General features: G+C 40.7%; 1 protein-coding gene across 1 annotated transcript; it reads right to left on the bottom strand.

Annotated features, from left to right (window-relative positions):
- Window positions 1-257: 257 nt before the first annotated feature.
- On the bottom strand, window positions 258-1,302 carry LOC123452057 (protein TsetseEP-like). The gene has a single exon (XM_045128631.1). The coding sequence runs from the start codon at window positions 1,215-1,217 to the stop codon at window positions 489-491; it is 729 nt and encodes a 242-aa protein (XP_044984566.1). The 5' UTR covers window positions 1,218-1,302; the 3' UTR covers window positions 258-488.
- Window positions 1,303-12,968: the final 11,666 nt, after the last annotated feature.

Here is a 12,968-nt window from a genome sequence, read left to right as displayed (position 1 = left end):
ATACATCAGAACAGAGTTTTTGGTAGGCGCTCAATTAATCCCTCTCCCCACCCCATCCCTTAAAGCCTTGACAAAAGATTATCACTATGGAGTGGTTTTCAACTTTTCATACAGGTACAAAGATATCAATTTTACACCATGGAATCCAAATATATATTTAACAAAATAGTGGATCGAAGACAAACTCAAAACTCAGGCACACCTTACAGTTCTTAGAGTGCTGGGTAAGGTGTGCAACCATTGGCAAGTTGGTCAGATAAGAGATATAGCTACCAATATAAGAACGACATGTGTACCAAATGCATACACGAATGGTTCTGGTTTTTCTATGTACACAAAATACTTGTACAATCATATAAAATCTTATTACAAATAATACACTAGTATATAAATGTAAATACAGGGAGATCATGCCAGACGGACACATAATTTCATGAAGCCTAGAGAAATAGTAGTAAATTCATTTACATAAACAAGCCTCACTTTATCTAAACAAAATAGTACAATAATAAACCCATGAAAAACGTATGTATGTACGTTGCACCGCATGAGTATAAGATCGGGGCTGCACCACTCCCCAGTGGTCCCTGTAGTGCGTTATTCTGTCGCCCGGGCGTATTCGAGTCCGGCAACGGTTGTACCTGCGGGTATGAGCCAGCCGGGACACCCGGTGGCGGCAGTGGCTGCGGGTTTGGCCCCGGCGGTGGTAATGGCAGCGGTGGTGCGTTTGGACCCGGCGGTGGCAGTGGCAGAGGCTGCGGTAACGGCAGCGGCGGTGCGTTTGGACCCGGCAGTGGTTGCGGCAGAGGCTGCGGTAATGGTTGTGGCTGCGTGTTTGGGTCCGGTTGGGGTTGTGGAAGAGGCTGCGGTAATGGTTGTGGCTGCGGGTTTGGGTCCGGCTGTGGTTGGGGTAATGGCTGTGGCTGTGGGTTTGGGTCTGGGTTAGGCAAAGGTTGTGGGTTTGGGTCTGGGTTAGGTAAAGGTTGTGGGTTTGGGTCAGGTTGTGGGTTCGGAATCGGAAGTGGCACCGGTTGTGGGCCGGGTTGAGGGCGTGGGTTTGGCAGCGGCAGCGGCTGTGGCCCGGGCACTTGCTGCAACTTCCGCTGCCGCGCATGCACGCTGCCTGCACCGTCCGCGGCCATGGCAACGATGAGGAGGAGGAAGAGGACGCATGGGAGATCAACAGAGGAGGAGTGGCGGCGCCTCGCCATCGCCATGGCTCGCACCTCTTGTGTTGGACTGTAGGTATGCAGTGGGAGAGATCGATGATGGATGGCCAGCTGAGTGCTGCTTCCACCGGACACCGCAGGTTGGTGTTTATAGCCCCGGCGAGCCAATCAACGGGCAGCGTAAGGTCCAGCGTCCATTGGCTATAAATTCAGAGTAACCTAATACGTACTGCTCCACTAGCGTAAAGTGCACCCACATGAGCTATGGCTATGCGTACGTACGTGTGCAAATGTTTCTGATTGGCACCTTCTGATTTGTGGCTGTAACCGCGTATATATATACTCCATGTATCTATCTCTGCTATGCGTAGAAAGAGAAGTTAAGTTAGAGTGATGGATAGGTCATAGGTGGTGCTCGGCCCAGGGTTATCTCATGTCTTCTTCTTTTTGCAAGTTAAAATGACACATAGTTAGAGCCTATCTAACTACCCTCCAGCTTTACTCACCACAGACATAAAGTCTGCAGATGTCGACGTGTTGTCCTCAAGATCAATCAACAAGGTCTTCACGATATTAATTTCAACCTATCATCATGTGTAAGTGGTTCTCCAAAAGTAAGAGTAGTGTATTCAAAATGACATCATAGCAGACAGTACGATTAAACCAAGAGATGTCTTGATTGGATCGAGGGCCGCTTTTCGATTCTTCTCAGATATTGCTTGCCGGCCAATGTAAAGCAACGGTTGTACGGAGCTTTAATTCCCAACATACACAATAGTCAAAAGGCTAGCTAATTGAGGATGTCCATATCTTTCTCATGTGTATGTAGGCGTGCTGTTAAATAAAATGTCAAGTCGAGAATTAATTGCTCGGTTGAGTATTGTCCTCCTGGCGACTTATTTTGTGTTTACTTATGTTTGTGGGTGAGTAGATGAAGTTAGAGCGTCAGTAAAATATCAATAATAATTTGGTACAAAGTATGAATACGTAGTATATTTCATATACTTGTATGTCAGTGGATTGTTGGTTTGACACATTTAATTATTTTCTTTTTCATGAAAATACCTTTCTACTCTTCTTTTTTTCCTTACCAGGTTTATTTCCAAGGGGAGTTTACCTTGAAGGTTTTAATGAGGCAGCTACTAATAAAGTTTCATATTAATCAATATGACATTTTGCCACTTTACATGTGTATTTTTTCTTAATTTTTAAGATTGTTAATATAATTTTCTTAATTATTTTGATATTATCTATACTCTCTTAAAATAATTAGATATTCTGAATTCTTAATGCAAAAGGCCTGCAAGACCGAAACAACCTACATGGCCAAAATGGACGCAGATCAGCCTCAGCCGTGTCGTTCTGCACCGGCCTTTATAAGTTGCGTTTCAGGTTGATCCCGAGCCAGGCCTTCAAGATGGCACGACACAACCCTTTTATAAAAGGGCTCACATGGGTTGTGTCGTCCTACCTGACCTGGTGACGGATTCTATTTGGCACGTAGGTCATGAAATAGCAACCCAACGTGTACCCCTCACGCACCACTACATACACTTGGGCCGACCCAACAAGCTACTCTGCGGTTTTGGGAAGGTTCTACAATCTTTGTAGACCTATCTTTTTTGCATTTTTTCTTTCGTTTTTTGGCTTTTTCATTATTCGTTATTTCCTTTCTTTCTTCATTTTTTTCTTTTTTTCATGTTCATTTTTTATTTTTTATTTTATTTCATTTTCTATTTTTACTTTTCATTTTGTGAACATCTATCAATTTCGTGATTTTTTTACATCACGAACATTTTTTTGAAATCATGAACATTTATTTAAATTGTGAACATATGTCCGAATTCATAAATATTTTTTGAAATTTAGGGGGGATTAAATTCATGAACATTTTTGAATCAGCAAACATTTTTCAAATTGATAAAAAAAATGAAATTTGGGAACAATTTTTGAAACTATCAAATATTTTATGAATTGTATGAACATTTTTGGACCAGTGATTTTTTTTGAATCAATGAACTTGGGAACAATCTTTGAAATTCGCAAACATTTTTGAATTTTGTGAATATTTCTACAAAAATCAAGAGCAGTTTTTATAATTCGTGAAATTTTTCTCAAATCTACAAGCATGTTTCGTATAATTGAACTTTTTTTCAAACAGATGATATTTTTTTATTTTCTGAATATTTATTTTCAAAATAGTGAATATTTTTTTAATATGCAAACTTTTCTCAAAATCACGACATTTTATATTTTTTGGAACATTTTAAATCCATAAACATTTTATGATTTCTTGAACATTTTTCTTTTCAAGATTCACAAAAACAGATTGGAAACTTGGACCTTTTTTAAATCCAAATTGTTTTAAAGAGAAAACAAAAACAAAATGAACAAAACAGGGGACATGACACGCTAATAGGAGGTCACATCCTGACAGGAATTGGGGGAGCTCTGAGACGACCTCAAGGTCGAGTCCCCCGCATTGGCCTGCACGCTGCACACGTTCTAGGTCCTCGAGTGACTCTCTGGTGAGGGCTTGTTCGATTAATCCACACCACAAGCAGGTTAAAAAGTATTGGAGGGGGTTGAGGTGAATTTTGACTTGTTGGGGATTTGATCCCTTCCAATCTTGTTCCAACCCTTTGAAATCATATGAAACCGAACAGGGCATTTCATTCCACCCCATCCGCCCCTCTCCTCGTCTCTGCAATTACTTCCCTAACCTCCTGGCCCTTGCCTACGGTTTGCTCAAGCGTGCCAACGACATCCTCATGACCTGCTCGCGCAGATCGACCCCATGGGACACGACTAGGATCGAGCAAGCTAGAACATGGACCAACACAACTACATCTTTGACACTATCCATCTTCAGTCATCCCAACTAGTATTGACATTTACTGGTCCATCTTGTCAAGCAGCACAAATAACCTAACATAACCATCAAAAGAAATAGTCCCAAATGAGCCGGATATCACAGAGTTCGTTTGCAAAATATTGCACGATTGCAGCGCGTGTGAATTATCATCCTTCTTCCTCCGTCGAGAGTAGTCGTTGGTCAAGCCCATCTATACGTGCTGGAGAACAACAAGCAACCTCCTCCGATCAGCTCCCTCCTGCAAGTCGTCGAGGCCCGAGGTACTAATTGATTCACCTGCCTCTCTCAAAGAGCTCACTCATTTGCCAAAACAATTTCTCCACAACACGCAATCCAAATGTTTCCCAAGAAATTCAGGAATTTATTTCTTCTGCGTCATATAATAATTTTCTCGACAGATAGAAGAATACTTTTGTGACGACCTGTTAGTGGACATGAGATTTTCTATTCCCATTGAGATATATAGGGCATGTATTTTCCAAACCCGTACCCTGAACTCTTAGGTCGGTTGTACTTCCGTTATGCTTTATATGGAAAGGAGTTTAGCCCCGTTAAATATATACTAGCAAACATGCCCGTGCGTTACAACGGAACTCTTAGGTATGATTTTTGAAGTGTACTCAAGGTATTTTTAACAATCTTTATGGGCACAATTTCAAAAAATAGGGAGATCAACATTAAGTCACTTGTTTACGTAAAGCTCATATCAAGTGTACATCATCGTATATTAGTTGGTTATTGTCCACGATGGAAAATAGAATGACTGTGTACCTATTGTAATCTTTAGCATAGGATAACTAGTAGGAATCAGCATTCGCTATAGTGTCAATACTATCTTTTTAAGAGCATTAAACTATCATATCTATTCAAGTTAAATGAGATAGAAAACATATGTAATAGGCATTTTCAAAATATTCAATATTGGAAAGGTATTAATTAATGTTGCATCATAAAAAATTTATTCTAGAAATGAGTAACATGGAAGATAATAGCATATTTAAAATATACAGATTTTTCTAAGCGATTTTCATATATAACATGTTAGATTTGGAGTTAGTATTTGAAAGATATGAATATTTTCAAAATTATTTGAAATTACACGAAAAAAAGTGAACCATAGAAATTACACTTAAGAAACCTAAGATAACGGCTCATGTAGCAAATCTATACGTTTTTTTTACTTAAGGGTGTCATAGTGGGTAATTTATGTCAACTTCGGGGATATTTTTATTAATTGGCGGGCAGAAGCAATAGCTCATTTATTAGTAGGTGTATATATATATTTCAGTCACTATTTCTTACTACATTTAAAAAATAAAAACAATCTATAGAATATGCCACTATTTCAAGCATTTTTGTTGTTCCAACAGATCTTCAACTCTGGTCTGCCATTATTCAAAGTTTTAAACTTTATTGAACTTCTTCACTTAAATCTGGTATCCGTTGATGTCGAGTTTCCTTGTATTGCTCACCCATGAATAAATAACTAAGTTTCTTTCTGTGATCCCAAGTACATCGATCTACTCCCTCCTTTTCTTTTTTACTCTGCGTATCAGATTTGGTCAAACTCAAACAACATAAAGTTTGACTAAATTTATATCAAAAAATATGAATATCTATTATATTAAAATTATATGTATGAAAATACATCTCGTGGTGCATCTGATAACATTGATTTCATATTATGAATGTTGATATTTTTTAATATAAAGTTAGTCAAACTTTATAAAGCTTGACTTTGACCAAACCTTATATGTAGACTAAAAAAACGAAGGAAGTACTAGTTGCAAACCCAAAAGAATTGTTTCCTGCGTTGTCAATGTCCCTGCTAGTTATTCCTGACACGAGAATTATTTTTTCGATAGCAGCGGTTAGGGGCGGACAACCACTTCCCATATTCAACCCCCGGCAAGTTTTTTTTTTTAAATATCACAATTCATGAAATCGTGCCTACAAACTATCACTTTACGATTTTTTTCCAAAAACAATCACTTTTCTTGCTAATTTATGACTAAAAACTACCATATTTGTAAAGTGTCCGATTTATATCGTTTAAAGTCGATTATGACAGGGTTGGCCCACACATAAGTGTTGACTTGGCATAATAGTTAACTCCGTTAAATTTGACAATTATAATCATCGTTATGACATGTAGGGCCCGCATGGCCCGACCATGTCCCGCGCCGCCCGCAGCCGCCCAGGGACCCAAGCTCCCGCAACGCGTGCGCCCACGCTCGCCTCCCCTCGCCCACAACTACACCCCCGGTCGGGCTCGCCGCCGCCGCGGCCGTTGGAGCATCGCCGGCGGTTCCCGATCCCGCCGTGACCGGATCCCGCCGCCTCACGCTCCTTGACGCATCCCCGCCTCCCGTCGCCATGGCCTCGCCTCGAACGGCCGCCGCCCCGCGCCTCGCTGGCGATAGGCCTCTCCGTCATCGTACAACCTGGTCATCGCCAGATCCGACAGGCGCCGCCCGGGATCCGCCTCCCTCGGACCTCCCCGCTGCCCTTCTCGCGCCGGAACGCCGCCATCTCGATCTCTTTCTCCGATTAACGGTCAAACTTAACGGTGTTGAGTTTTTCCGTCCTCACACGTGGGCCAATCCTATCATAGTCGAGTTTAAACGAGCCAAATCGGGCGCTCAATAGATTTTGTAGTTTTTAATCACGGATTAGCAAAAAAGTGGTAGTTTTCGAGACAAAATCATAAAATGATAGTTTGTAGGCGTTGTTTCATGAATTGTGTTAGTTTTTTGTTAAATACTCACCGCTGGTTGTTAGCCTGTGGGGTTCCCCTTCCTCCATCTGCCACTCTCGTTGTTTGGTAGTTTTTATTCAAAACTTTTTATCTCTTAAATCGTGCGTCTATCTCTAACGATTTTCACAGTTGGATTCCTCGCGTCGAGATTTTCAAAAGTAGATCTTGTGCTGATAGATTTGGATGAACTTTTTCACAAAAAAAACGGACGAAAAACCAAACTGGGAGCATGTTTTGCCCTTTCTAAGAGCAGGGGCGAATCCAGTGTATAAGTCATGTTTTTTTCCTTTCCCCTTTCGATGTTTGTGTAATATGCCAAGCTAAATGGTGATTTTCCCCCACTTTACAATGATTATTTTCCCATTTAACATACCCCCTCTAAAATTTGATTTTGGGTTCGGCCCCGTCTGAGAGGCAGGGCCGTGTCCATGAGGAAAGCAAATTCGTGCCTCAACAAGAAATCAATCCGTGTCTATCCTAATAAAAAACTTGTTCTTTCCTTTTTACGTAAGCAATCTATGCCTCCATGAAAAATAAATGCGTACCATGCACAATCGTGTCTCCTACAGAAACAAATCCATGACTCTTCCAAAAAGGGGAAAATGTATTTTCTTATTAAAAAATATTTTCATAAAATTTATTTTTGATTCAAAACCTTAAAAAAGCCGGGAAAAATCGAATAGCCAAAAAACAGGAAAAATCATATAAAAGTCAGAAACATGTGCAGGAAAATAAAAATAAAAAAATTCAATGAAAGTATAAAAGACACCACATGTGACGACGACTGAAAGCACACCAAATGACGCGCTCTCAGCCCGTCCCAAATGACCCTTGGAAGAGTCCAGGAAAACGCAAAAGGTGAATACCTCCAGCAATCAAACTCGCATCGCCACGTCCTTGTTTGAGCTTAGCTAACCGACACAACCACTGCACACTTGTGACTTAGTACCACTAAATTTTAAGAACAAATATTGTCGCACTATTAATATTTCACTTACATTTTTATTTATTTGTAAGAAATCGTGAATTTAAAAACATTCATCGGTTTTCAGAATTATTTCCTTGCTTTTGAAGAAAAGTTCAAAAACTTAAAAAAGTTCATTGATTTTGGAAAACCTTTATGAAAAAGTTTAAAAGTTCATCGCTTTTAAAAAATATCATTGATTTTGAAAAAAAATTCATCGATTTTGGCAAAAAGTTTCTCGACTTTGACAAAAGAAGTTCATTGAGTTTGAAAAAAAGTTCAGCGATTTTCGAAAAATGTTCAGCGACTTTGAAAAAAAAGTTCATCAATTTTGAAAAATAGTTCGTCGATTTTGACAAAGCTCACAAATTTGAAGGGAAACAATCATCAATCTTCGTTAGAAAAAAGTTTGACAAAGCTCACAAATTAGAAAAAAGTTCATGAAATTTGAAAAAAGATTACCAAATTTTAAAAACGTTAATTAGTATTAAAATTTTCATTGAATTGGGAAAATTTCATCGAATTGATGGTAAGATAAAACGAAAACAGAAAAAGAGAAAATATGAAAAATAGAAAAAAGGAAAAAGAAATGATCAGACAAGAAAAGGATGGAACTTAGTTCATTACATTTGCGTGGTCGAGTGGCTACCCCAGTCCGGAGTGAATCAGAAGATCCCGCTTTGCTTCCCAGCACTTACGAAGTTTTAACGCATTGAAAAGCACCGAATAAAAGAGGTGCACATTGAAATGGACCGAGCCCACAAACGCAGCTGCAGGCGTCGATTTGCAGAAAGAATAAAAACAGGCGCCTGCAGCGTCGAATAGGTTTGCTCACCAGACATGTTGCCAGCTCAATCAGACGGATGGATCCGATACGCCGGGTCCTCCTATTCAGCGCGTGGCACACTGGGTCGCCCCCTATTTTTTTTTTCTTTCGAATTTGGTTATTCTTATTTCAAAATTTGGAATTTCGAAATACCTCCAAATTTCAAAGAATACAAGAATTTTGAAAAAGTTTGTGGAGCCAAAAACCGTCCCTGAATACGAATAATGTTCATGATTCCAAAACATTCTAGTGAATTTGGATATTGATGATCAATTTTATAAATTATAGTGAACAATTTTGAATATGATGGGCATTTTTTAAGTTACATAAAAAATTCTTTTGAAAAAAATGATGAACTTTTTTTATGAATTTGAATTTGGTGATCATTTTCCGAAATTGATGAACAAATCTCTAATTTACTGTATATGTTTTCAAAATAATGAATAAGTTTAGAATTTGATGACCATATTTTGAATATGACAAACAATTTTAAATTTTGATGAACTTTAAGTTGTTGAACATTTTTTGAATAGAATGAACCAAAAAAATCACGAATTGGAAAAGAAAATTTGCATAGAGACATGAAAATATTAAAACAAAGGGAAACAGAAAAACGTAAAAATGAAAAATAAAGGGAGAAACGAAAAAAAGAAGGGGGAATGAAATGAGAATAAACGTAAAATGAGACGGCCCATATGTCATCCAGTGCGTCAAGGGGGTACGCGCGCCCTTGCTCGGCTGCGCCATACGAGCCGAGTAGGAAGCACCGAGTGTCGCTCTTGGTTTTCCGTACAAGTCATCGCCTCGCTCGTTGCATGTCGCAGATTCATGTGCGCTACTAACACACGCACATGCGATCTCAGCTCTTGCAAAGAACTTCTTCAGGGCCAGGAGGAAGAAGTCGGGAGTCCTTCGCCATGGATGGAAGTTACCGACCGAGGGCCACTACAAGCTTAACGTAGACGCCGACTTCTGCTGTGACTCTGGAACTGGCAGCACATGTGCGGTATTGCGTGATGACAGAGGTACATTTATCGCAGGCTCATGCAGTGGTATCCCTTTTGCTGAAGATGCGAGCTCAGCCGAAGCAAGAGCACTGAGAGATGGGACTGCAGAATCTCGTGGTCGAGTCCGATTGCATGGAGGTGATTGATACTATGTTAAATGATGGCAACTCTCTTGGACCTGCTGCTGCAATCTATGAAGAGTGTTCTTTCCTTGTCAAGAATTTTAGTTTTATTCAGTTTAATTACTGTCCTAGGGAGGCAAATATGGTAGCAGATACTCTAACTAGCAATGCTGATTCCACTAGAACTATAAAGTGGATGAAGGAGCCTCGTGGTTTCCTCATTGATGTACTAGCAAATGATGTAACACTCATATCACATGAAATATAAGGGCCAATTTGGCCTTCCCCGTTCAAAAAAACACGCACATGCTTCTCTCTTTCATCTTGCTTTTTTTTCAATCTCGTTGAGAACCACATCGCAGCCAGCTGCATCTCAAACTTCTCTAGATCAACAATCCACAACCTTCAAACAACCTAGCTTTGATACCATTTGTTAGAATTGATCTGAGGCGCATAGTCGGTCATCCATGGACAAAACAATCACACGATATACTACACCAAGATTTATTAACAAGGTTCACCGACATGACAATATTCTCAGAACTTGATTATGGGCGCTCCTCCCTGCTACAATATCGTGCCCGGGCGCCTGGGTGTCGGCACGTGCCGCCGGCTCCTTCAACATGTGTGTGTTAGAGCATCTCTAGCAGATCCCGCATTTCGCCAGCCCGCAAACCTAGGATGAGGGTCGCAGCAAAACGCTTTGCAGTTCCATTTTGGCTGCGGCAGAACAAACACCGCAATGCGGAACTGCAAAACAGAATATTCTTTTGCAGTTCGGCATTGCGGTGTCTGTTCTGCCGCAGCCAAAATCGGACCGGCATACGTCGGTTTTGACAGGCCGACGCGGTGGGGGTCGGTCCCGACAGGCGGCGCCGTGGTGTCGGATGCCCTTTCGTAGGTGCCAGTGACCTTAACTTCCATTTCTTCTGACACCTATGATTTCCATTATAACTCTTGATCACAAATCCACATGTCATGTTGTCATTGCCAGCTTTCATAAGCCATGGGCAACCTCTTTGACAAACTGCATCAATTCTTATCTTATCATTCTTGATCTTCTTGATTTGCACTCTATTCCTAACTGAATATGCAGTAATAGCATGTCTCAGCTCCACAACATCAGCAAATACCATACCTACTTTGAAGACAGGGGAAACCATGTCAACCTTTGCATTGAAAGATTGAAATTTGTACTTTAGTTGCTCTGCTTCCTCAATGGATAGGTCAAGATCTTCATCCTCAAGTAAATAGTGAGGCTCCGCATCTTCTTCCTCTTCCTCTACTTCTTCATGAACATCAAAGTCAATGTTTTCATCATGCAGGTCATCATCCCCCTCATCTATCTCATAATCACTATCACTAAAATCTGAATCTGAAAGAACTACATCTTCAATGACTGTTTGGCCATCTTCAGTAAGTATATTGTGCTCTACACCTTCAATCAACATATTACAACCACCTGGTATCTCTGAAATGTGTTGTTCATCATTCACTATAATGATGTTGTGGGAAGATGTTGCACTTACTGCTGCAACACTTGAGGTGGCTAGGCTGACAGTTGTATTAATTGAAGGCCATGTTAGTACCAAATCAACCCTAAAATTAGTGACAAAATCTAAATGGTCAACCATTAGTACAAGCATCTTATGGGAAGCACTGGATCTGATCATGTGCTGCAAGTCATCATCACATGTAATTCTGACCAAACCATCTGGGATTGTTTAGTTAGCTAGGCACCAGTACAGGATGTGCTCATCAACTGGATATCCCAACCACTTGAGGTGCTCTTCAATGAATGCATAGGATAACGAGGTAGAGTCAACATAGTCAAAAACCTCAACACAAGGGTTAAAATACTCCAAATTGTTGATTTCTCCACAGAAAATTCCACTATGCTCAAGTTCAAGTGTGAAAAAAGAGAATCCGCAGTTTTTCCATTTAATGAATCACACACTGCAAAAAAAACATTTACATTCAGATAACTACAGTATAGTGACATTCAGTTAACTACAGAACAGTCAAATAATCAGTAAATTACAGAGAAGTTCATAGGTGACAAAAATTCAGTAATTCCATCCCAAATTCAGAAAATCATATTACAAAAACATTCTTTTTTTCCACTAGGTGAACTGTAGAAATAAACTTATAAACCCCATCATCATAGACAGGATCATCTCCCCAAAACGCTAGCTAGCATGCCAAACCACACAAGATCCTACAGGCCCTGAAACTATCCTACGAAATCAACATCACCAAACAAGATCTAATGCCTTCTTGAAACTAGCTCGAGCAGAGCCTAGTAGGCAAAGCGGAGCAGAGCAGAAGTGGCAAAGCGGGGGCGGGGGCAGAGGAGAAGATGGCACGCAGTAATCCGGTGGGAAGGCACCCAACGGCCGGACGAGGTGAGCGGACGATGGCGGCTCCGGTGGGAAGAACTCCGACGACGACGCCGAGGTTGCTGACGTTATCTCTCCAGGATGACCGGAGCACTCCGGTCGCCCCCGACAGGACACAACGACGTGCGAGGAACGAGCCGGACGCGAAGCTTCGCTCCCACAAATTTAATGCAGGTGGGGGAGAGTGCGGGTGAAATAGAGAGAACGACAGGGGGATATTTCTGCAAAAGTGTGTGGCAGGGCTGCCACTTGTCGCGCTGCGATTGGCCCAAGACTAAAACATCACATTAGACGCAAGTTGTGGGATGGCTGGGTCAACTTTTACAAGTTTTGGACCAAATCATCACATTCTACACAAGTTTTAGGACCTGGGTGCTTTTAGCTCTCCAAAGAACTGACTGCTGGGTGTGGATGAAGTGGGAACTGCAGCCCAGACTATTGTTTTTTTCACCAGCACGCTACTGCTGCCCTTGCATCTATGTTGCCAAAATTGTTGGTTTGGTTTCACTTTTTTTCCTATGGTTCAAGTGGCCTTTGGTTTAGTGAACACTCGCTTCCCTCTGCATGTACGTATCATATACGCTCTGGTTTTGTTTCTAGTACTCCCTTTGTTTCAAAATAAATGACTTTAAAGTAACTCAACTTTGTATTAACTTTAGTACAAAGTTGAATTACTTTGAAGTCATTTATTTTAGGATGGAGGGAGTAGTATTTGTTTCCAGGGTTTCTGTGTTCTTTTCTGCTTCTGGTTCAAAAATATAAAAACAAAGCACCCAGTTCTGTCCATGGCTGATGTTGCTGCAGCAATGCGAGCATTTTCTGAAGTTGATGGAGCCTCCGTTTACTCT

Source organism: Hordeum vulgare, chromosome 5H, assembly GCF_904849725.1.
Source record: "Hordeum vulgare subsp. vulgare chromosome 5H, MorexV3_pseudomolecules_assembly, whole genome shotgun sequence".
NCBI classification, from domain to species: Eukaryota; Viridiplantae; Streptophyta; class Magnoliopsida; order Poales; family Poaceae; genus Hordeum; species Hordeum vulgare.
Note: the sequence above shows the minus strand (reverse complement) of the source record. Positions and strands in the feature narration are given on the sequence as shown.

Bases quoted from the DNA above. Each gene is read 5' to 3' on its own strand.
- LOC123452057 (XM_045128631.1), bottom strand. From the start codon at position 1,217: ATGGCGATGGCGAGGCGCCGCCACTCCTCCTCTGTTGATCTCCCATGC.